A 24918-nucleotide genomic window follows, 5' to 3' on the forward strand; every position below is an offset into this window, starting at 1 on the left:
TTTTGATAGACCTAGGCCCTTCTGGCTTTTTTCTCTACCACCTTTAGTATATCAAGGGACATTTCCATGAATTTTAATTTGATGTATCTTTTGTGTAATCAGAAGTACAGAGTCACTGCAATTATTTGTGCCCTTAGAATTTTCTTTCCCAGGAGTAATATTATGTACAAATTTCATTTCATAGGCATTCAGACAGATTTTCACATAAATTCACATTTGGGAAAAATGTTTCCTTGCCAATTTCCAATGTAGAAATTAAATAATACTAGGCATAAAAAATTATGTGGTTGGATATTTTCCTTTAGCTTCTATGCCAAATAAAAATCTCTAATATTCAAAAATCCTCTTCTAATTTCATCAGCAGTTAGTACTGTGGAATATAAAATTTGGCATCAGAAAATCACATCATTCCACTGACAATTAGATAATATGGTCATGTCTTTAGAAAGCACCAATATTAAATTAGTGAAACACCAGAAAAAATGAAACTGCGGATTATGATTTTCCTTAGCAATCTGTGTACTTTCTTCATATAACCTACTTCCCAACTTTTTCCCAACTAAATTTCTATCTAGTTTTCAATTTTTTCACAGCATTAAATTAACATGAATGCTTAAATTTGTCAAAGTTTTCTTTTCCTATGTACTATAAAATACACAGGGAAGTAGATGTGGCTCAAGCAATTGGGTTCCTGTCTACCATATAGGAGGTCCAGGGTTCACCAGGGCCTCCTGGTGAAGGCAAGCTGGCCTGTGTGGTGAGCTGCCCACACGGAGTGCTGCCCTTAGCAGGAGCGCTGGCCCATGCAGAGAGGTGACACAGCAAGATGACGCAACAAGAAGAGACCCAGAGGAGAGAAAATAAGAGACTCAACAGACCAGGATGCTGAGGAGGCGTAAGAGAATGATCACCTCTCTCCCATTCCAGAAGGTCCCAGGATCAGTTCCTGGAGCCACCTAATGAGAATACAAGCAGACACAGAAGAACACACAGTGAATGGACACAGAGAGCAGACAATGGAAGGAAGGGGGAGAAATAATCTTTTAAAAAAATACATAGGAATACTTTGTTAGCAAAGGCATCACGATGCTTTTTTGTTTTTCACAAATTTTAAAATGAAAAACCTTGTTGAGCACATCATTTTTTATATAGACACAGTAAGTTTCATTTAAATAATAAAAATAAGTTTTTCAGAATCACTGAAGAAAGGAGATACTTTCATTTCCTCCTTGGAACTATATAATGAGTGGAATTAATGACTGAATAGTCATTAATTATTATTATTATGAATAATATTATTAATATGAATAATCATTTACAGAATTAACCCAAACAAACAAAACTCTAAAAATTCATAATTAGTTGCGATTCTCAGCAATAATGAGACTTGATTCTACACATCCTTAGGCAAGTTAGACAACTTCATTCAGGAACAAATATTTCAGGAAGCAGAAGAACTGAGCAACAAATTATAGCACTGCCAATCATGCTCATAGAAGCCACAATCTAGATTGCAGATAACTCGTTTAGTTGGGGAGAAAAGGCAAGCAGTTCCCTCATGGATTTGGGATAACTGTGGTGCCACTAATTGTGGTGATGACATGAAAGTATCAGGGGCAAATATACTGCACTTACATATTCACAGTTATATTAGTGTAGGATTTCTTAGTTTGTCAAACTGCTATGACAAATATCACACAATGCATTGACTTAAACAACAAACAGTATTTTGTCTCATGGTTTCAGAGTCTAGAAGTCCAAAACCAAGGCATCAGCACAACTGTGCTTTCTCTCCAGAGTCAGTGGCATTCCAGTGCTCTCTTACCACAATCCTTGGGGATCCTCCCCCTCCCTCCTTGTGTCTGCTCTTTTGATTTTCTCCAACTTTTGGCTTGTTGCTCCTCAGTCCTCCCTATGGCTTGCTCTTTATAAGGCTTCCAAGAACACATATTAGGTACCACCCAGAAGAGAGAGGGGTGAAGGAAAGTCATATCAACTGGCTGAAAAAAATCCTGAGTAAAGCTGCAGAAGCAGCAGTGGGTGCCCATTCCCCCATGGTCGGAGCAAGAGTAGTCTGCTGTGAGCTACAGTGGCTGTGGACTGAGGGAATTGCAGGGGTCCTCTTCCCCAAGAAGGGAGAAAGGGAGGACTACAGCCTACAGCAAATTCAGATTTTGGCCAGGGAACTCAGTCTGCTGCAATGCAGGAGTCACACACTTCTGAGACCACAACATTGTTTGCACTGAGAGCCAGCAGGGAGCTAAAGAGAATTTTTTTCAAACACTCTCTCTACTGTGCTAGGCTAGTTGCTGAGGAGGCAGAGGGAAGAAGGGTGCAACCAGCCAAGGGAGGAGAACAGCTTCTGAGAAAGTTGTTAGTGAGACATGGCCAGCCCTGAGGACAATGCTTCTGCACCACCCACCATGGAGTTACTCTGAATGCATTCACCCCTAGCACCTGGAGTCTGAGCTAAGAGGTCTGCTAAAGATTGCCATCTGTTGGGCAGACCAGAAAAGTGCACAAAAGGGGAAAATAATAAGTAGATAAAAAGAGGCAAGCAGATGATTTTACTGCATCCCCCCTCCCCCCCAAGGACCTTGGAAACTGGCCTACATCCCATTAGGACATCCTTAGCTGGTTTGAGAAGTTAAACAGGAGCAATCCTAAATATCTAGAACAAGTTGAACCTACAGTTAGAACACAGTGCTAGCACACAGCTACTTAATAGTAAATCCCTAAGCAAGAGAGAGAAACTGAACATTAGAGTAAATGCAGCATCAGAATCAGATGCCTAGTCATCAGCAAAATCCTACAGGCCATACTAAGAAAAAGACATGATTCAGACAAAGGAACAAATCAAAGATCTAGATGAGACTAGGATGAGCTAATCAATGAGGTTCATACAAATCTCCTAAATCAAATCATAGAGATGAAGGACAACATGGCTAAAGAAATAAAAGACATTAAGAAGGCACTGAGTGGGAATCAGACTTGGCCCAATGGATAGAGTGTCCACCTACCACATGGGAGGCCTGCAGTTCAAACCCCGGGCCTCCTTGACCCATGTGCAGCTGGCCCACGTGCAGTGCTGATGTGCACAAGGAGTGCTCTGCCATGCAGCACACGCAAGGAGTGTTCCCCATAAAGAGAGCCACCCAGTACAAAAGAAAGTTCAGCCTGCTCAGGAATGGCACCGCACACACGGAGAGCTGACACAGCAAGATGACACAACAAAAAGGAACACAGATTCCTGTGCCACTGACAACAACAGAAGCAGACAAAGAAGAACATGCAGCAAATGGACACAGAGAACAGACAACTGGGGAGGGGGAAGAAGAAATAAATAAAATAAATTTTATAAAAATAAATAAATAAAAGAAGGCACTGAGTGAGCACAAAGAAAATTTTGAAACCTTTGAAAGAAAAATAACAGCTTATGGAAATGAAAGACACAATAAATGAGATTAAAAATAGAATAGAGGCACACAACAGCAGATTTGAAATCATGGAAGAAAGAATAAATGACATAGAGGAAAGAAAAACTGAAATAGAATAGAGAGAACAGAAAGAGAAAAGAATGGAAAAAATAGCACAGGGCTTAGGGAGTTGAATGACAGCATGAAGCACACCAACACAGGTGTTATGAGAGTTCAAGAAGGAGAAGAGCAGGGAAAAGAGGCAGAAAGACTATTTGAGGAAATAATGGCTAAAAATTTCCCAACTCTCATTAAAGACATGAATATGCATATCCAGGAAGCAGAGCAAACTCAAATTAGAATAAATCCAAATAGACCTACCCCAAGACATAAAATGCAGCATGACAAATGAATTGTCATAAAGAGAAATTTCTGAAAGCAGTAAGGAAAAAGCAAAATATCACATACAAGGGATGCCCAATAAAACTTAGTGTGGATTTCTCTTCAGGAACCATGAAAGCAAGAAGGCAGTGGTATGATATAATTAAGGAACTGAAAAAGAAAAACTGCCAGCCAAGAATTCTTTATCTGAAAAAATTGTCCTTCAAATATGATGGTGACTTTAAAATATTCTCAGATAAACAAAAACTAAGAGAGTTCATAGGCAAGAACCCGGTTCTACAGGAAACTTAAAGAAGTTCTGTAGCCAGGAAAAAAAAGAGAAGAGAGAAAGACGTGGAGAAGAGTGTAGAAGTGAATATTGTCATAAAGCATAACCATAAACCTAAAAAAATTGACAAAAATAAGATATGACATATGAAGGCAAAAGGATAAAATGGCTGTATGTTAATGAATTAAACTACCCAATCAAAAGATATAGTCTGACAGAATGGATAAGAAAACAGGAGCCATCCATATGCCGTTTGCAGGAGACTCACCTTAGATCCAAGTATGCAAATAGAATGCAAGTGAAAGGTTGGAAAGAGATATTTCATGCATATTATAGTAACCAAAAGAGAGCAGGGGTAGCTATACTGGTATTAGACAAAACAGACTTTAAATGCAAAAAATGATAAGAGATGCAGAAGGCCATTATATTTAAATAAAAGTGACAATCCACCAGGCAGGAGGAACAGTCCTAAATATCTATGCCCAAAAATAACATGAGGGAAACTCTGGCAAAACTAAAAGGAGAATCAGATGTCTCTACAATAATAATCAGAGACTTCAACATACCTCTTACATCAATAGATAGAAAAACTAGACAGATCAACAAGGAAACAGATAACTTGAACCAGCTGGACCAGACAAACATATACTGAACATTATGCCCCAAATCAGAAGGTTATACATTCTTCTCAAGTGCTCAGGGATCTTTCTTGAGGATAAACTATATGCTGGGCCACAACACAGCTCACAATAAATTAAAGAAGATTGAAATTATACAAATCACCTTCTCTGATCATAATGGAATGAAGCTGGAAATCATAAATAGATAGGAAAAGAGAAAATTTGCAAATATATGAAGGCTAAACAACAAACTCCTAAAAATTAGTGGGTCAAAGAAACTGCAAAGAAAATTAGTAGATATCTTGAGACAAAAGAAAATGAGTACTCAATTTATCAAAACTTATGGAATATAGTGAAGGCTGTGACAAGAGGGAAATTTATAACCCTAAATACCTATACTAAAAAAATAAGAAAGAACTAAAATCAAAGATCTAACTTAACAACTGGAGAAACTGGAAAAAGAACAGCAAACCAATCCCAAAGGTAGCAGAAAGAAATAATAAAAATTAGAACAGAAATAAATGAATTGAGAACAACAAAAGACAATAGAGAAAATCAACAAAACCAAAAGCTAGTTCTTTGAGAAAATAAAAAAACCAACAAACCCTTAGCAAGATTAAAAGGAAAAAGAAGAGATGCAAGTAAATAAAATCAGAATGAAAGGGAATCATTACAACTGACCCCAAAGAAATAAGAAGGATCATAAAAGGATATTATGAGAAACTGTATGCCAACATATTAGACAACCTAGATGAAATAGACAAATTCCCAGACATGCACAAACAACCTAAAAGACTCTAAAAGAATACAGGAATTCAACAAACCAATCACAAGTAAAGAGATAGAAGTAATCACCAAAAGACTTTCAGCAAGGAAAAAGTCCAGGACCAGATGGCTTCACAAGAGAATTCTATCAAACATTTCAAGAAGAATTAATACCAACCCTATTTAAACTCTTTCCAAAAAAATTGAAAAGGAAGGAAAATTATTTTATGAAGCCAACATCACCCCAATACCAAAGCCAGATAAAGATATTATAAAGAAAGACGATTATAGGCCAATCACTCTAATGAGCATACTTGTAAAAATTCTCAAGAAAATACTTGCAAATTGAGCGTATGAAAAGAATTATACACCATGATCAAGTGTTTTTTAATGAAGTTTAACATTGCATAAGTCTTTTTAAAAAAAATTTATTTATTTATTCCCTCCCACCCCCTCATTGTCTACTCTCTGTGCCCATTAGCTGTACATTCTTCTGTGTCTGCTTGTCTTCTCTTTAGGTGTCACTGGGAACCAATCCTGGGACTTTCCAGAGTGAGAGAGAGTTGCTCAATCTCTTGCACCACCTCAGCTCGGTGGTCTGCTGTGTCTCTTATTGTCTCTCCTCTGTGTCTCTTTTTGTTGCATCATCTTGCTGTGTCAGCTCTCCACTCAGACCAGCTTGCCATGCAGGCCAACACTCTGCATGGACCAGCTCTCTGCTTGGCCAGCTTGCCAAGCAGGCCAGCTTGCCTTCACCGGGGGGGCCTCAGGAATCAAATCCTGGGCCTCCCATATGATAGACAGGAGCTCAATTGCTTAAGCCACACCACATCCATTTCCCTAAAGTAGGTTTTATTCCTGGTATGCATGGGTGATTCAACATAAAAAAATCAATTCATGTAATATACCACATTAACAAATTGAAGGGAAAAAAACACATCATCACCCCATTGATGCCAAAAAGGTATTTGACAAAATCCAGCATCCTTCCTTGATAAAAACACCACAAAAGATATGTATGGAAGGAAAATTCCTCAACATAATAAGGGGCATATATGAAAATCCCACAGTCAACCTCATACTCAATGGGGAGAGATTGAAAACTTTCCTTCTAAGTTCAGGAGTAAGACAAGGATGGCCACTTTTACCACTGTTATTTAGCATTATGCTAGAAGTTCTAGTTAAAGCAATTAGGCAACGAGAAGAAGTAAAAGAAATCCAAACTGGAAAAGAGGAAGTAAAACTTTCACTGTTCACAGATGACATGATCCCATATTCAGAAAATCCCAAAATATATACAACAAAGCTATGAGAGCTAATAAATGAATTCTGCAAAGTGGCAGAATACAAGATAAACATGCAAAAAATCAGTACCATTTCTATACACTTGTAAGGAGGAAGCTGATGAGAAAATCAAGAAAAAATCCTATTTACAATAGCAACAAAAACTCAAATATCTAGGAATTAATTTAACCAGGAGTATGAAGGATCAATATTCAGAAAACTACAAGACACTGCTGAAAGAAATCAAAAAAGACCTAAACAAATGGAAAGACATGCCATCTTCACTAAACATCAATTCTACCTAAATTGCTTTATAGACTCAATGCAATACTAATCAAAATTCCAGCAGCCTACTTTACAGATAGAAAAGTCAATTACCGAATTTATTTTGAAGTTCGAGTGGTACCAAATAGCCAAAAACATCATATAAAAGAAGAGCAAAGTTGGAGGACTTATGCTTCCTGGCCTTGAAGTGCATTATAAAGCTACAGTCATCAGAAAAGCATGGTATTAGCATAAAGACAGACATATTGATCAATGGATCGAATTGAGAGCTCAGAAATAGACTCTTACCTCTATGGTCAACTAAGTTTTGATAAGCCTACCAAGTTCATTTTTCTGTGGCAGAACAGACTCTTCAACAAATGATGCTGGGAGAACTGGATATCCAAAACCAGAAGAATAAAAGAGGACCCTATCTCTCCCTCTATACAAAAATCAATTCAAAATGGATAAAAATCCCTAAATATAAAAACCAAGACCATAAAGCTCCTAGAAGATAATGTAAGGAAACATCTACAAGAGCTTGTAGTAGGTGATGGTGGTGGGGTCCCCTTAACGCTTATACCCAAAGTACAAGCAACAAAAGAAAAAAATAGATAAATTGAACCTTATCAAAATTAAACACTTCTGTACCTCAAAGGACTTTGTGAAAAGGGTAAAAATGCAGCCTACTCAATTGGAGAATATATTTGAAAATCACACATTCAACAAGGGTCTGATATCCATGATATATAAAGAAATCCTACAACTCAACAATAAAAAGACATATGAGCCAATTAAAAAATGGGCAAAAGACACAATCATTTTCTAAAAAAGAATTACAAATGGCCGAAAAACACATGAATAAATGTACATCATCACCAGCTATTAGGGAAATGCAAATCAAAGCTGCAATGAGATATCATTTCACAGCTACTAGAATGGCCACTATTAACAAAACAGAAAACTACAAGTGTTCGAGTGGATGTGGAGAGATAGGAAGGCTTGCTCGCTGTTGGTGGGAATGTAAAACGGTATAGCCACTGTGGAAGTCTGTTTGGCGGTTCCTAAGGAAGTTAAACATAAACCTACCATGTGATCTGACAATACCACTACTAGGTATATACCCAGAAGTTCTCAGAGCAGTGACATGAACAGACAGCTGCATACCAATGTTCATAAAGACATTATTCACAATTATCAAAAGATGGAAACAATCCAGATGTCCATCAACTGACAAATGGGTAAACAAACTGTGGTGTATAGGCATGATTGAATATTATTCAGTTGTAAGAAATGAAGTTGTGAAGAATTTGACAACAGGCATGATCCTGGAGAACATTCTGTTGCATGAAGCAAGTCATTCACGAAAGGACAAATACTGTATGATTTTGCTGTTATGAACTAAATATAAGTGAGCAAATTCATAGAGTTAATAGCTTGAATATAAATCACCAGAGAATAAAATTTGGTTGGAGAATGGAAAGCTGAGGTTTAATCTGTGCAGAATTGGTAAAAAGTTGTTTGGAAATGAATAGAAATGGTAAAAGCACATCATAGGATTTGTAATTAGTAGTACTGACATATGGGTATGACAGTGGTTTTTTTTTTTTTTTTGAGTAATGAAAATGCTCTAAAATTGATTAAAGTGATGAATTTGCAACTTTATAGTGGTGATTATACCACATCCATTGATTTTACAACTTAAATAAATTACATGGTTTATGAACAAAAAATAACAGGGTGGGTTGGGGGAAAATGCATCAAATGTAGGATATGGACTATAGTTCATAGCCATACATTAATGGTGTTCTTTCATAATTTGTCACAAATGTTTCACAATAATGAAAGCTATTTGTGGCAGGTGATACATGGGAGCCCTGTATGATGTTATGTACATTTGATTTGTAAACTCACAGCTTTGACCATACTTTTATTAAGTATGTTCATGTATGAATGATATACTTCAATAAATTGTTATTAAAATGAAAAAATATAGATTAAGACCTACCCTGATTCAGTCAAGTCACACCTGAACTAAAAATAACATCTTCAAAAGGTTCTATTTATAAATGGGTTCACACCCACAGGAATGCAGATTGAGATTAAGACCATGTGTTTTCAGGGAAGCAGACTTGGCCCAGTGGTTAGGGCGTCCGTCTACCACATGGGAGGTCCACGGTTCAAACCCTGGGCCTCCTTGACCCATGTGGAGCTGGCCCATGCACAGTGCTGATGCACACAAGGAGTGCCCTGCCATGCAGGGGTGTCCCCTGCATAGGGGAGCCCCACGCGCAAGGAGTGTGCCCCATGAGAGCCGCCCAGCGCTAAAGGAAGTGCAGCCTGCCTAAGAATGGCACCGCCCACACGGAGAGCTGACACAAGATGACACAACAAAAAGAAGCACACATTCCTGTGCCCCTGACAACAACAGAAGCGGACAAAGATGATGCAGAAAACAGACAACTGGGGCAGGGGGGTGTAGGGGAAGGGGAGAGTAATAAATAAATAAATCTTTACAAAAAAAAAAAGAACACGTGTTTTCATTTGGGTACAAAATTCATTCTACCACAGTGGAATTCCAGGGCGGAGGCTTTATTAATTCTGTTATATGGAAAACTGAAGAAAGTTTGGGATCCAATTTAGAGATGAAATCTGATCATTGTCTTTATGATCAAACTTGACCCAACACTTAGATGTTGGCCACAAATGATAATACAGATACAGTGGATAACCTGAGACTGCTAGCTCTACTTGTAATAATAATGATAACAACAGTAATAATAGTTCATATTTATTGAGTGCTATTGTGGGCTGAATTGCATCACACAAAATATGTTGAACTCTTAACTCCTGGTACCTGTGAATGTGTCCTGATTCAGAAAAAGTTCTTCAAAGATGTAATCAAATTAAGACGAGGTCATATTGAATTTAGGATGAGCCTAAATCCAATGATGGTGTCCTAATGAGAAGAGACAGATTTGGGGACACACACTTTCTGTTGTTTTAAGTTACCCTGTTCATGGTAATGTGTTATCGCAGCTCCAGGAAAACTAATACAGGTTCCTACTATGTGTTTGGGCCCTTGTTACATATTTTAAATTAACTATCACATTAAATAGCAATCTTTCTAATAATAGAAATATTATTATCACTCCTTTTTCAAAGATGAGAAAACTGGAGGCTTAGCATGACTAACTCAAAGGCTCACAGCCAGGAAATGGCAGCAAGTATGCTATTAAAGAACTTTCTGGCTCCCACATGATGTTATTCATATCACTGGGAGGCTTAAGAAAATAAGTCAACCATCAGAAATTTGTAATAATGAAATAATAGCTAATATTTATTGGGTACTTTCTTTGTCCCGAATACTCTTCCAAGGATTTTACTTGGAAGTTGTTTGTACCATATCCTATGACTATAGGCACAATAATTATCTCCTTTTATTTGAGCTTCATATTAATAAGTACCACTGGCAGGTAAGATGAGCTTTCTAACATGGATAGTGTGGGTCAAAAAGAATTTCAAATCAAGTCTTGTCAAGAGGTTTACTTCAAAACATATTTCCAAACATTGGATGAACTTTGCTCTTTAAGAAGCTCAGTCTCAGATGAGGGTGGCAGAGAAACAGCTGCTAGAGGGTTTTTTTGTTTTTTTTTAATGTTATTATCCTGTTAGGGATTGAATCATGCCCCCCCACAAAAGGCATGTTCAGGTCTCAACGCCTGGTCCTGTTGGCTAAGCCATTTGTAAACAGGACCTTTGAAGATGTTATTAACTAAGGTGTGCCCAAACTGAATGAGAGTGGCCTTAATCCAATATAGCTCAAGCTCTTGTAAGCAAAGGAAATTAGACACAGAATGAGAAGCCATGGGGAACAGCCAGAAGCTGGAGTCAACAGAACCCTGAGGATAAAGGAGAAGATGCTGCCATGTGCATTGCCACGTGACGGAAAACCAAGGATCCCCAAGATTTGTCAGCCAGAAGACACAGACCCCAAAGGAAACAAGCCTTTTGGCCTCCGAAACTGTGAGCCAATAAATTCCTGGTAAGGCAACCCATTGTATGGTATTTGTTTTATTCTCTATGAAAATAAATTCTATATATGGATGTTAGGGGAACACTTGGGAAAGGTTCCAAAAACTGACCTGGAACAGTCACTCTAAATGCAATCTGCAAATGTCATTCCAAAGGACAGAAGCAATTCAGTGCAATCTTTCTCCTCTCCCCCTCCCCCTCCCCCTCGACTGAATAGATAGGTGGAAATAAATGGCAGGCTGTGAACATCTCTGCCAGACAACACAGCCATAGAATGATTAATTGGCTTCTAGTCACCAACTAAACATTATACTGCAGCATGGACAATTTGGAGAGCACATTTCATTATATTAAGACTGAGAACACAAGCTATGGAGACTGGCAAATCGGTGTTGAATCTGAATCCATCATTGTCTAGGTGCATGAGGCTCAGTGTTTTCATTTATAAAATGGAAACAGTATGACCTATTCCTAAGGAAACTGAATACTAAAAGAGGAACGTTCCTGAAGTTACAGCATCAATAGTAGGTGTTATTAATATCTCTATTCTGGTTTCCTAATGGAACTGCCCCCTTGACAGAATTTAAGCCAGTCCCTGTGCTTTCTCCTCTTGGATCCCAGGGCCTCCAAACCTGCCTGGGGCCATTAGCAGTTTCCAGGGACAGGCAACAGCATTCATCTGTTTTACTCTCTGGATGTTATTGGAGACACCAGTCATTTCTTACCCGATCAAATGCCTCTAAAATTCTAACTGGTTTGCTTTATAATGAACAATAGCATCAAGATATGCACTGGTCTAAAACTAATCAGAACCAGATGGGATTTTCCCCATTTTTCATATGTGAGTCCTGCTTATTCCTGTGGAGGCTTAAAAAGATCTTTCCCATTTCTTGATAAGGTGTGAAGGCATATTTGTGTCTTAGTTTCTGAATGCTGTGGCAACTAAGTACCAGAAATGAGGTGGCTTAAACCAACAGAAATTGATTGTTTCCCATTACTGGAGTCTAGAAATCCAAACTCAAGGTGTTGGTAAGGCTGTGCTTTGTCTAAAACCCGTTGGGAGAATCCTTCTTTGCATCTTTTAGCTTCTGGTGTTTGCTGGCCACCCTTATTGTTCCTGAGATGCACCATTCCAATCTCTTCTTCTGCCTCTACATGAACTTCCTTCTGGTCTATAACTTCACAGGGCACTTCCTGGCTGTGCCTCTTCTGTCCTTTTTACAAGGATTAAGGGCCCTCCCTACTCCAGTATGACCTTTAAATTTAACCTATTCCATCTGCAGTGACCCTGTTTCCAAACAAGGTCACATTCACAGAACAGGGCCTAGGGCTTGAAACTCCTTTTTTGAGGGGACACTAACAGTTTGTTGGTTAAATGAAAGCTGGAATACCCAATACACCTAAATTTAGAGTAGCCGAAAAGAAAAAGTAAGGTTTCTTAAACAAGTAAAATATATTTTTATCAAAGGGCTCTCTAGGCAATTTTGAAGTGAAGAATTTTAGATGTTTCTAAAGATTTAAATAAATTAAATACAGAAAATGCCTGCTTGGTTGTTAACATTCTTTCCTTTTATCCACAACAAACATGATCTTTAACCACAACTTCCTTTGCCTTCCACATTACTCATTTGTGGAAAAAAGTGCTAATTAGAATTAATATTTTGCATCTAAAAATGGTAATTCACAAACCTGTGGTCAAAACAATCCTGAATCCTCTCCATTTCCCAATTATTTTCTGATTTTTAAAAATCAGCATTTATTATTTTCCATTTGAAATAAAGCAAGTAAACATTAGAACTATCTTTTCTTCTATCACAAAACTTCACTTGAACAAATAAATTTGGCATAAAATATTGAATTGGGCAAGTATTAGAAAGAACCTGGATTTCTAAATGCAAATCAAAGTGTTAGATAATGATTTTTATTCTATTTCTGATTAAAGTGAGCCATAAGAAAATGATCATTATGATACACCTTCATTTCTGCATCACATTATTTCATTTTTCTGCTCATAGATACCCATTAACCATTTCTCCTTTCTCTTCTTCATTTTCCTACTCAGGATATAGAGAATGGAATAGAACTCAATTTCTTATCCCATTCTATTTTTTAGCTGAAGATTAAGAAAGTTAAAAAGCAGTGGATTGGGGAAGCAGCTGTAGCTCAATCAGTTGGGCTCCCATCTACCATATGGGAGGCCCTGGGTTCACGCGCCAGAGCCTCCTTCTGAAGGCAGGCTGGCCCGCATGCTGCAGAGAGCTGCCGGCCCGTGAGTGCCGCGGAGAGCCAACTCAGCAAGGTGACGCAACAAAAAGGGAGACAAGCAAAAATACAGAAGAGCGTGCAGCAAACAGACACAGAGAGAAGACATGCAAGTTGTGGGGGGAGGGGGGGAATAAATTAAAAAAAAAAAAGCAGTGGACTGGGGGAAGCCAATGTGGTTCAAGTGATTGAGCTCCCACCTACCACATGATAGGCCCTGGTTCAGTTCTTGGTGCCTCCTAAGGAAGACAGCAAGCTGACATGAGGGGCAGGCAGGCAAACTGATGCAACAAGGGACACAAGAAGAAAAACACAATGAGAGAGACAACAAAGTAGGGAGTGGAGGTGGCTCTAAGTGATTAGGTGCCTCCCTCCCGTATCGGAGGTCCTGGGTTTGGTTCCTGATGCCTCCTAAAGAAACAAGGAAGATGACAGACACAGCAAGTACAAAAACAAAGAGGGGATAGGAACAAATAAACAAACAAAATAAATCTTTAAAAAAAAGCAGTGGACTTCTGGATAAAAGAAAATGCCAGAGACTGCTACATTTAAGATGTCCTTACATGAAGCAAATTTGTGAACATGAAGTTTCTTCCCAACAAAACACCAAAGTTCTAAAAATTTATCCATTTTAAACAAACACCTTTAATGGTCTTACTGGATATAAAACTATAATTGAGTATTTTTAAGATCACCTTATAATTTTTCCTATCAAAAGATATTAATTTGTATAAATAAGACATTTACAGATGATAATCTTTACAGAGCAAGAGTATACCTCTGGATATCTTTAAAGTATAATTGTACTTTTCACACAACAATTTGCATTATTGTAGGAAAACAGAAAATAGTTTTGTATAGAAATTCCTTTTTCCAACTAAGGGTAGTTGAAAGAAAAGTTTCATTAAGATTTCGTTAAAACACACACAAATTGTAGACTCTCTCAGTTCCTTGGGTTGGTCATTGTCCTTCATCATCTCCTTGTTATGGAATAGTGGTCCTGGGTGAGTTCTTTGAACTAGAGGGTAGGTGTTGCAACTCCACTGAGATTCAGGGCCCAACTGGCAGACCATTCTAATGAAGGATGTTGTTAATATGGGAAACGTGGGAGGGGCACGGAGCAGGACATATGGGAATCCCCTATATTTTTAATGTAACATTTATGTAATCTAAGTATCTTTCAAAAGAATAAAAGTACAATAAAGTAATTTTTAAAAATTTAAAAACCACACACACAAAAAGAAACTAAGCAAATACTGTATGTGGCTACCTGTCTTTTTTGTAACTTTAACTTTGTTGTTCTTGCCAGTTTCAATCCATTGACTCAGACCTCATCACCATATTTGACCTACAAAATGTAACAGCCCCAGGAAACTATTATATCATTACTCATTTTCAGTAAAAAGTCTAATAGAATAGTGGAAAGTATTGTGCCTTCAATCCTAATCAGACAATACAAATTATTCATAATATGAACTGTAAAGAAGAACATGGGCTGGCACAGACAGGCTTTACATACAGTTTGGAAGCTCAGAAAGTTCAAGAATCTTATCAATCTTCACTTCAGATCTAATAATGTAAAAGCTGGGTTTTCTAAGTAGGATTTCCATAAATTCGAGAAATCCTGACTATAGCACTAGCAATAATTCTGTGATCAGCTGACCAGCATTATTATCTGAACTTCATGTATTTCTCCCTTCTAGTTAATTCAGGGAAGAGCCTTAATTAATCCAAGAGCCCCAGTGGGTTCTGTTCAGTCTTTGCCTCTGAATACCAGTGGTTTTGAAGCTGTTATTGGGATAATCATGTCTTTTGGTGTCACTGGAGGTATATAATTTCATGCTTGATGAAGAAGGTAATATAGCTGCTGTTTTCTCTGCCATTAGACAAATTAATTAGACCCTTTGTTTCCTTGGGTCTACCCACACAGAAGCAAAATGTGGTGGACTGTATTGAGTACCCCAGTTTAGGCATGGTCTTGGTCTCTTGGTCGGCATTTCAGTGGGTGTGGACTCATTGTAATTAAGATCTCTTCAAGATGTTACTTCAGGTAAGGTGTGGCCCCACTGAATCAGGTTTGGCCTTAAGGTGGTTTATAGGAGTTCTTCATAGGCAGAATGAAAATCAGACAGAGAAGCCAGGAGAGGCGACCATGTACATTGCCACGTGGCAGAAAAGCCAAGGACCAGAAATCACCTCAGTCTTCAGGACAAAAGCCTGGTCTTGCTAACTCCTCAATTTTGGAATTCTGGCCTCAAAACAATGGGCAAATAAATGCTCATTATTTAAACAAACATTTTATATGGTATCTGTTTTAGCAGCTAGGAAACAAAAACACAAAGCAGAGGGAATAATTAACTATTTTTCAGTCTTTTCATTTTATTTAGGCATTAGGATTCACCTTTGAATACGTGTGAGCCCAGTGCTACCATGAAAACCTACTCTCCACAGCAAGTCTATTCCAACCCCAGTCACTACCATTCTGTCTTCTCACTTGTCCCTTTTTGAATATTATTTGAAGTTATTTACTGACCTCAGTTCAGCCTCTCCCAAGTTACTCTTGAGAATGTGCTCTTTCCAGTGACCTATTTCCTATCAAACAAGCTTTCTCCTTTCCCTTTGACCCATACTTGTGAAAGGAAAATCATTTTTTTCCCAAAGCACTGAGCAATCCTCCAAGGCTCAATTGTCCAGTGAGTTCTCTATACTACAAAAATGTAATGATTCTTGGGAAAAGGAAAGACATTTCTGTCTTTCTGAAATTATACCTAATACTCCAGATATTCCTAGTTTTTATCACTTTTTTTAATTAGCATTTATTGTCATTTATTGGAGGGCACAGGTTGGGTGAGGGCAGTGCTGCAAAGCCCTCATGAGTGCAGGGCTGGCTGTTTGTCCAAGGGGCCATGGCTGGGGACGTATTTCACCCCACAGCCATCTGGGATGAGGTGCATCTCAGCCACCATGTCTTGGAATTCGTCAGCATTGAACTTGGTGAAGCCTCACTTCTTGGAGATGTGAATTTTCTGGCGGCCAAGGAACTTGAACTTGGCCCTGTGCAGCGCCTCAATCACATGCTCTTTGTTCTGCAGCTTAGTGTGGATGGACACGAGGACTTGAACGATGTGGACCCGGGCACCTCAGTTCTTTCCAAAGGCCCCTCGCATAGCCTAGATTGGGGATGGCACGAGATCACAGACAGGACCAGCAACAGGCAAGGAAGGGCTGTCTCCAAGGTCCCTGAGGGCAACCTGTACAGGCAACAAGCCACCTGCAATACCAAGAAGGCTGCTGTCAGCAGCCACTGCACACCGGGCCCCCACAGGGAAAGGAGGCCGGTTGGCTTAATTGGCTGCAGAGAGTTCCTATCATTCTTGACTTGCCATTTCAAAGAAGTTATTAAATATCTTTCTTAATCTTTGGATCTGGAAATATTTCTGTGTTGCTATAATGTCAGAGAAAAAAAGTTTCCACTGGGAAACTTTTGGGACACCTACAAATGACTGACATGTAAATTGAACACCATTGCCTATGCTTCTTCACTTTTAATAGTTCTTAAGGCAAGCACAGAACTTAATTCTATTTTAAGGATTTTTATCACTAACGACCATGAGGAGAAACAGGGAAATCGTTTAAAAGAAGTATGGGGTAAAAAGACTTAAAAACCTATTTAGTTTTTAGGTCTCATAGTGAAGACAAACTGATGGCCGATGGCCGAGTCGTTTGGAGACAGGACTTAGATTTGAACCCTTGTCCCTTAATTCCTGTATAAACAAGAAAAATCAGCACCTTCACTTATTTTTATATAAAATGCACAAAATTTACATAGGTCATGCAGTTAATTTTGAGACTAATAAATTACTATTGAAGTTATGGTTTTATGTTTGTTGCTCCAAACTCCCTAGGGGCAGTCAAGGATGGAAAAATAATGTGTCAAATAGATTTTCTGCTAAATCCAACTCAGACACATATAGCTTCACTTTCTCCTCTATTCACAAAGCCCCTTAATCTCACCACTTCAGCCTAAGGCAAAGGAAATCATTTCTAAATTAGATTTTGCAGTCCTCCATGCAACCACTAACAATTGCTGGGATTTGGCTCTAAAAACTTCAATTTACCATTTCTGGCTTAAGGGCTTTTTTCCCCCCAGAATGTGTTTCCTTCTAGAATTTAGTCCCACTGTAGAGTATCTGGGGGAGATTAGAATGTATCCTTTTATCTTGATCAGTTAGTTTGATTTGCTGAGAATTTCTAGACATGAAGACGCCCATTTCATAGGTTTTCAATTCCTCATCAGACAGACAGCTGTACCTCAGTGTCCACATCATAAAACAAAACCTACCCATCACTGTCTTACACCTGTGCAGTTTTCAAATGCAACTAAACTCTTACCATCAGATGTTCCTACTAGATCACAGCATGAATAAAATTTTTTCTTGAATCCTTGAACATTGGAGAGAAAGAGAAACATACATTTCACTGTTGTAATCAGTAGCGTGCAAGTGTGACTAAGATTTGAGTGTGGGGTAAAACGGATGGATCTTAATGGAGACTTTGGCTCACCAGTAGAGAACTGGAACCTGCAAAAACAGACTGGAATGTTTTGCTCCAGCAGAAGCCTGAAAGTGAATTCTTTTCCATGAACAGCAAGACATCAAAAAATAATAATAAACTGCCTCATTAGCTACGGTTTAGGTGTTCAACTTACGAAAACAATATTTTTTTCTTTGAAATAGTTAAGTTTTAATGAAATGAATCTATTTAAGTTTTAATGAAATGAAATGAACCATACTTACACAACTAAAAAATGTCCAGGCTAAATATCTATAGTGATAAATAATATGATTAATATAATGAGATAACAGTTATCAGAACATGAGTGTATGTAAATACACACTTATGTATGTATTTTGCTGCCCCCTGCTGGGAAGTGGACAAATGCTTTTCAGCTCCATTCTAATAGAAAACTTGATGATGGAAATTAAATCAATTACCTGGTAAAGTGCTAAGTACCAGGGACAAAGTACGGTACCTCAAATCTATATATGCCAAAATTGTTCCTACTTTCCAAGATAAACCAAGCTTGTCAATGTCTGGCAAGGACAGGCCCTATTAAGAATTATTTTTATCCTGAAGACTCAGAGTATCATTCTGAATGACAATGAATCAGATTAACTTTATCCAGTGTTACACACATTTTCAATGTTTTGAATAGGTTTGTAAAATGTTTCCCTCTCAAATTTGTTAATTCCACATTTTCTGTATGGCTCTGATAAACTGCATGACTTTATTCAACCAATTAATTTTTTAGATCATCTTATTTAATCTTCATAACAACACCATGAGATAAGTACTATTAATATAATTGATTTAACATATGAAGAAATTTGAGGCATAAAGCTGGAAAGAGAAGACATAGCTGGAAAGAGAAGACATGGATTTGAACCAGGCAATCTCACTATAGAAGCCACACTCCTCATGACTACACTACATGGTCTCATGTGTAACGTGCAGAATGTACACTCTCAGGGCAAAATTGTTCATGTCATCAGTCTTCAAAAAAATCAATATATTGTGGGTTAGTTTCACACATACCCAGTGATAACATGTCCCATGGTAACTCATAGTCAGAAATATTCCATCTCAAGATATCAATTTTAAGCAGGGATACTGAAAGTAGATATGGTTTCTATTAAATAGGATTTGTTCTTTTTGGGGAAGCTTTTCCTATCCTGAGAGTCCTATGAGTTTCTCTAGCACTTACTCCTTTTTAAGAATGATTGTATTAGCACCACTTGTTTATTTGTCTGTGTCGTGTTGGATCCATTAGTTCATGCCAGCAGCATGTTGTCATCAAATTGCTACCGAATTATCCCTGGCATTTAACAGACATCTGATAGATGCTCACTGAATAAATGAAGAAATGCTAGCACTACCATGCTCTGCTTTTAACAGGACTCAGCAGTAAATGCCATGACTAGCAGATGGGAGTGTTACCTAAGGGACGTTCTGGAGGCACACCATCAAAACAAGCTTTATGCTAATTCAGCGACTAAATGCCCTGGACTTCAGTCTCCTTTAAAGTCCTAATCAAAGTAGAAAAATGACATGAATAAAGCTCAACGTTAGTCAATAACCATATCTGGGCTAGGAAGCAGTACTGCCCCTGTTTAGGTGAAGAGTACACCAACTGAATTACTAAATTATACTTTTCAATGAACGAGTTATTTAAGAAGAGAGTAAGTTAATATAATAAATTATATCCTTTGGATAAATGGCCATGTGATATGGGTAATGTCAGTAACAATCAGTTAAAATTAGGTATAAAACAGACACTGCAATCATGTCTGTACAAAACTTTATTGCAATTTGAATAACAAGCATGTAACAAAATTTAGAGCATGACAAAAAGACAAAATACCTCAAAGTTGGTTTCTAACAAAAGCATTAACTACAGTACACAAAAACAGTTCATAATATCTTAGAAGTCTGCTTAAAAATATCAAGACATAGCAGGATTTGTGGAGTTGCCTTTCCTTTCAACTATACTGTTTATTCCCATTAGTTTTGCTACAATGAAAATTAACATATATGAACATACACATATAATAAGTGAAATGGAAAACGAAGGCAAACAACAAACATTTCAATTAAACAGCAAGTATGAAGCATAGTCATTTCAGCACTTCTGAACTTGCATTTTCTTCAAACATATTAATCAAGTACAGGGAAACATTTTTTTCCAAAATGTTTTCAATTTAATGTTACATAATTTTGACCATTCCCAATGTAATCAATACTTTAACCATAACCATAAATGTAATCAATACTTTAACAGCATAACCATAAATCTGATTTTACAATCTGTAAATAAAATAAGCTCATTAATCTTATTCAGAAGTGATCTTCAAAACACTTAACAAGCAGCCCACTGACCCTAACCAATAAGGGCAGACATTAGTATAAATAACCAGTATGGAAATACCATCCATCCCAGCTGAATATTTACCTTGATCTTATGTCCAATGGCCAAATACATATTTTGGCTAGTGTAGAAGCATGAGCTACGAGATATGAAACATAAAGTTCACACAGAGATGATAATGAACTCAAATACTCTACTGAATGAAGGCTGAATGTGAAACATTTCACAGTGACTAAAATTGACCAACAGGCAATGGTGGTTTTTTACTTCGTTCAACTTTGATTGAAATTAAGGATGCATAAGAAACCCTTGAGATGTAGTTAATGCTACTAATTTAAAGGCTACAAAGTACTGAAGAGACTTTCAAACCATCATATGTGACCTTTTATATATTTTCCTTTAAGAAAAAAATAAGAAAAACACCGAGGTACTTTAGTTCCTTTTCAAAGGATTACTGCTTGTTATCTTCCTGAGATGCAAAAGATCACAAATAAAGAGCACCATGCCTAGGTTGCTGAATGAGGCATCGGACACTAATAGTTGGGTCCTTTCTGAAATGGATCTCTTCTGACAATTACACTAAAACAGAGCGATGGGTCACAGATGCCAGGGGGTCCCGGTGGCCCTTGGATTCCAGGTTTTCCATGTTCTCCCTCCTTGCCAGGGACACCTGGGTCTCCTGGAGGGCCTTCTTTGCTCACTCCAGGAGGGCCCTCGGGACCTAAAATGGACATTAGTGTTACATGAACAGAAGGGTTCATTTTAGATGGAGAAATAGTTGTGTCAGCAAGAAATGTAAAGTGTCATAAAAAGTTCTGTTAAAAATTTTACATTTGCAGTAATATGAAAAACAGAGGCACGCTTTTGCCAGTCCTACACTGCCACTTTGAAATGAACCTTCCAAAAGTACTCAGTAATTTTCATAATATTGGGACAAGCTATGTTAATATAACAATCATGTTACTGATTAAGACACTGAGCTAACTTTCTAATATTCCAATTTGTGTATTGTCCAAATTTCTTATTTCTTCCATTCAGCTCTCTTCTGCCAATACCGTTGTAAATGAGCAGATGCTATACAGGTACACTAAAAATCAATTCAGTTTTGTACCGTACTTGCAGTAGAAATGACGAATTCTGATATATATTTTTTTAGTTTCTTCAGTTAAATATATTGTCATTATAATATAGTAGTCATCAATGCACATAGATGTTATAGCACTAATTTGTCAATGATAGCCTAGTAAATTCAATTAGCGTGCCCAAAGAATGGAGGGTTAACTTAGGATAGCAGCCCTTCAAAGTTGATGATACAAAATAACAAACACAAAATATTCAGATTGGGACATGGAAAGTAGTGGTTTGGGGCACTTCCTTCTACTAATACTTTCTATAACAATTACTATTAACATTTGTTTAGCACTAATCGCGATTGTAGGTGTTTTTCAAAGTGCTTTATATAAACAATATTTATTTGATCCACTCAAACCTTCATGAAATTTAAAAATATCCTTTAAACCAATCACAAACATTGATAAAAACATAACTATGATTGTCAATCACTGTTCTGAACACGCTACATATATTAAGAATAAATCTTCAAACAGTGACATGATGCAGATAACATTATCATGACCATTTCATAAATGAGGAAACTGAGGCATGGCAAAGTTAAACAGCAGAGCTAGTAAAGCCTGGATTTAACCTTAAGAAGACTGACTTAAGAGCTCACCTCAACATTATTCTGCTTCCCTGAGAGTCATAAAGATTAAATGATAATACACAGTAGATAAATGTGGGTTACTAAAACCATTCTAGAAAGATTCTCAGGAGTAGATTAGAGGCTGTCTAAAAGATAAGCAAGAGATAATCCTGACTGACTCATGAATATAAGATATATTTAGATATAGATATAGATATATAGACATAGACATAAAGATATAGATATAGATATAGGTATATAAGAACTCCAGTACTTGGAGCTCAATAATTATATACTGAACATGAATCACTAAAAAAAAGGAAACAAATGTCTTGGTTTTAAATTAGTTGACAGAGACTTGGGATGATTTTCATAGAGTAAAACATGCAGCAACACTTACAAGGCTACACCAATTCTCACCTGGGGGACCAGGAGGACCTTGTTCTCCAGGGTACCCAACCCCTTGGTTTCCCTTCGCCCCGTTTCTTCCTGGGAGGCCTGCAAAGTATCAAATATGTGAGTAAGTCTACTTTTCAAATAAAATCACTGCCTTTTACATTTTTATCTCTCAAAGCCTTTAATATACACACTGGAAAAAAAAAGTCTTTTAAAAATAGCTTGCCACCTATTTTTTAGTACTCATGGGAAATACAACTTTCAATGTGAAAATGTCTACAATTTCCAGTGACCTAGACGAGACTTGATGGGAGTTAGATACTAAGAAAAGGAAATGGTGTGGGATTCTTAACTCTTTTGTTAAAAATAGTTGTTCTGGGAAGCGAATGTGGCTCAAGCAGTTGGGCATCAGCCTACCACATGGGAGGTCCCGGGTTCAGTTCCCAGTGCCTCCTAAAGAAGACCAGCAAGACAGAAGCTGACTCAATGGGCTGGCTCAGCAAGAGGATGCAACAAGATGATGCAATAAGTTGATACAATGAGGAGACACAACAAGGAAACACAACAAGGAAACACAATGAGAGACACAAGAAGCAGGGAGCAGATATGACTCAAGTGATTGGGCACCTCCCTCCCACATGGGAGGTCCTGGGTTCGGTTCCCGGTACCTCCTTAAAAAAAAAACAGATGAGCCTACACAGAGAGCACACAACAAACAGATAGAGAGAGCAGACAGTGAGAATAAACAGCAAGGGGGGGAGAAATAAATAACTAGAATTTTAAATTTTAAAAAGTGAAAGTGTAGTTGTTCTTTTATTACTTTCACAAAATTTCTAAATTGTTCATATAAAAATCAGACAAAAAAGGGAAGAATAACCATCATTTACATAAATATTAAAAGGCAGATGTATGCTATGGACCATAATTGCTGGTAATAGTCTGATGATATTACCTCATAATCTGTAACAAATGTTCTACCACAGTGTGATGTGTTGGTGAAGGGGTGTTGTAAGAGAATTCTATACATGTGTATGATTCTTTTGTAAGTTCACAACCTCTATAATAAAAATATATTTAGAAAAAAATAGGGTGAGTTGGGGGAAAATACATCAAATGTAAGATATGTACTACAGACAGTAGTAATATTTTGATGATGCTCTTATATAGTTTGTGACAAATGTTTCATGACAATGTAAGGTATTTGTTGGTGGAGGGGTGATATATGGGACCCCTGTATGAGGTTATGCATGTTTATTTTGTAAGTTCACAACTTTTACTAGATACTTATTGTTTTTGTATATTCATGTACAAATGATATACTTCAATTAAAAAATTAAAAATATAAAAACAAAACCAAAAAAGGCAAAGAAAAATAAGTTGTGTTAGAAAATAAAAATTTTTTTAAATGTAAAAACAGGTAATTAACTGTTCAGAAAGTTGACCAGAATCAGAATAAAATTTGGCATCAGTGATTTTCTATTTAAAACCTTATTAGACTTTTTAAAAGCTTTAAAATACATTGTCAGTATTTTCTAATTCGTAACTTCATTTTTTTGCTTGCTTCATTATTTTGAATCTCTCAAGAACACTGCTTCAAGAAAATAGAACAATTGCTCTTTGACTCAATTGACAAATTGTTTTAAGACTTAGAGATTTACAATTTAGCTACAGCAATTCATATAATCTTCCATAAAAACAAAGATGATCTCTCACCTATTAAATGCATTTAGGATGTAAACATAAAAATTACCATGTTGTTGTCTGCTTATTCAAACAAATTAAGTACCTTTTAGTCCTCTGTCACCTGGGCGTCCAGGAGCACCTGTTAATCCAGGAACACCATCTCTTCCTGGCAAACCAGAAAATCCTCGGGGACCTTCTGGCCCAATGGGACCAGGTGGCCCAGGAATGCCAGGAGAACCACGTTGGGACTGGCAATGATCACAGTTTTGAATTCTTCCACTCTGAAGTAAGACTGGTAGCTGGGCTTGAAAACAAAGAAACTTTATGTTTAAATGGAGAGGGAAATAACATCTCTATTTTTTTTTTTAATTTACAGGGAAAAAGCTGTATTAGATCATTGAATATGTGCATGTCTTTTAGCCAATAATTTTACTTTGAGGAACGTAAACTATGGCAATAGTCAGTGCTCTGTGTAATAATTTTAAAATAGCAATTTCTAAAAATAGGGAAAAAAAGTGAAAGCCCCCCCAAAAGGAAAATGGTAAATTATAGACATTCATACCTATGAATTTATCCAAAATTATTACAAAGAAAATTTAATTAACGGTGAAATAATGATAAATTACTTTTAAAAAGAGTATAAAAGAATATAGTAGTTCATCTTTATAAAAATATCTATTTAGGGGAAAAAAGACAGTGGCTTGTAATTGTTGCTTACTTTATTCTTCATCCTATTGAAATCTCTACAATTTCCATTAAAAATTTTATTACATCTGTAATTTGAAAAAAGTTATTAAAAAAAAATCTATGTTTGAGACTTACCTCTTAGTACATCAGTGCAAACTTGTCGAATAAACTGCTCTGAAAATTCTCTCCCCTGCATCAAATAATTAGAA

The 24918-nt window shown here is 37.1% G+C and overlaps 1 protein-coding gene and 1 non-coding gene across 2 annotated transcripts in view; both read right to left on the reverse strand.

Annotated features, from left to right (window-relative positions):
* Positions 1-16539: 16539 nt before the first annotated feature.
* Positions 16540-16674, reverse strand: LOC111762793 (small nucleolar RNA SNORA70). The gene has a single exon (XR_002795817.1). It is a non-coding gene; the product is annotated as a small nucleolar RNA SNORA70 (small nucleolar RNA).
* Positions 16675-19657: 2983 nt separating this feature from the next.
* Positions 19658-24918, reverse strand: part of COL21A1 (collagen type XXI alpha 1 chain) — a 210619-nt gene continuing 205358 nt past the window's right edge. Inside the window, exons 27-30 of the mRNA XM_058306903.2 lie at positions 24845-24899; positions 24126-24326; positions 22364-22441; positions 19658-20962 (exon numbers count right to left, since the gene is read on the reverse strand). Of these exons, the coding sequence (XP_058162886.1) occupies positions 20775-20962; positions 22364-22441; positions 24126-24326; positions 24845-24899 (522 nt within the window). The 3' untranslated portion in view covers positions 19658-20774. The remainder of the gene's footprint in view (positions 20963-22363; positions 22442-24125; positions 24327-24844; positions 24900-24918) is intronic.

The sequence above is a fragment of the Dasypus novemcinctus genome, chromosome 11 (genome assembly GCF_030445035.2).
Source record: "Dasypus novemcinctus isolate mDasNov1 chromosome 11, mDasNov1.1.hap2, whole genome shotgun sequence".
Taxonomy (NCBI): domain Eukaryota; kingdom Metazoa; phylum Chordata; class Mammalia; order Cingulata; family Dasypodidae; genus Dasypus; species Dasypus novemcinctus.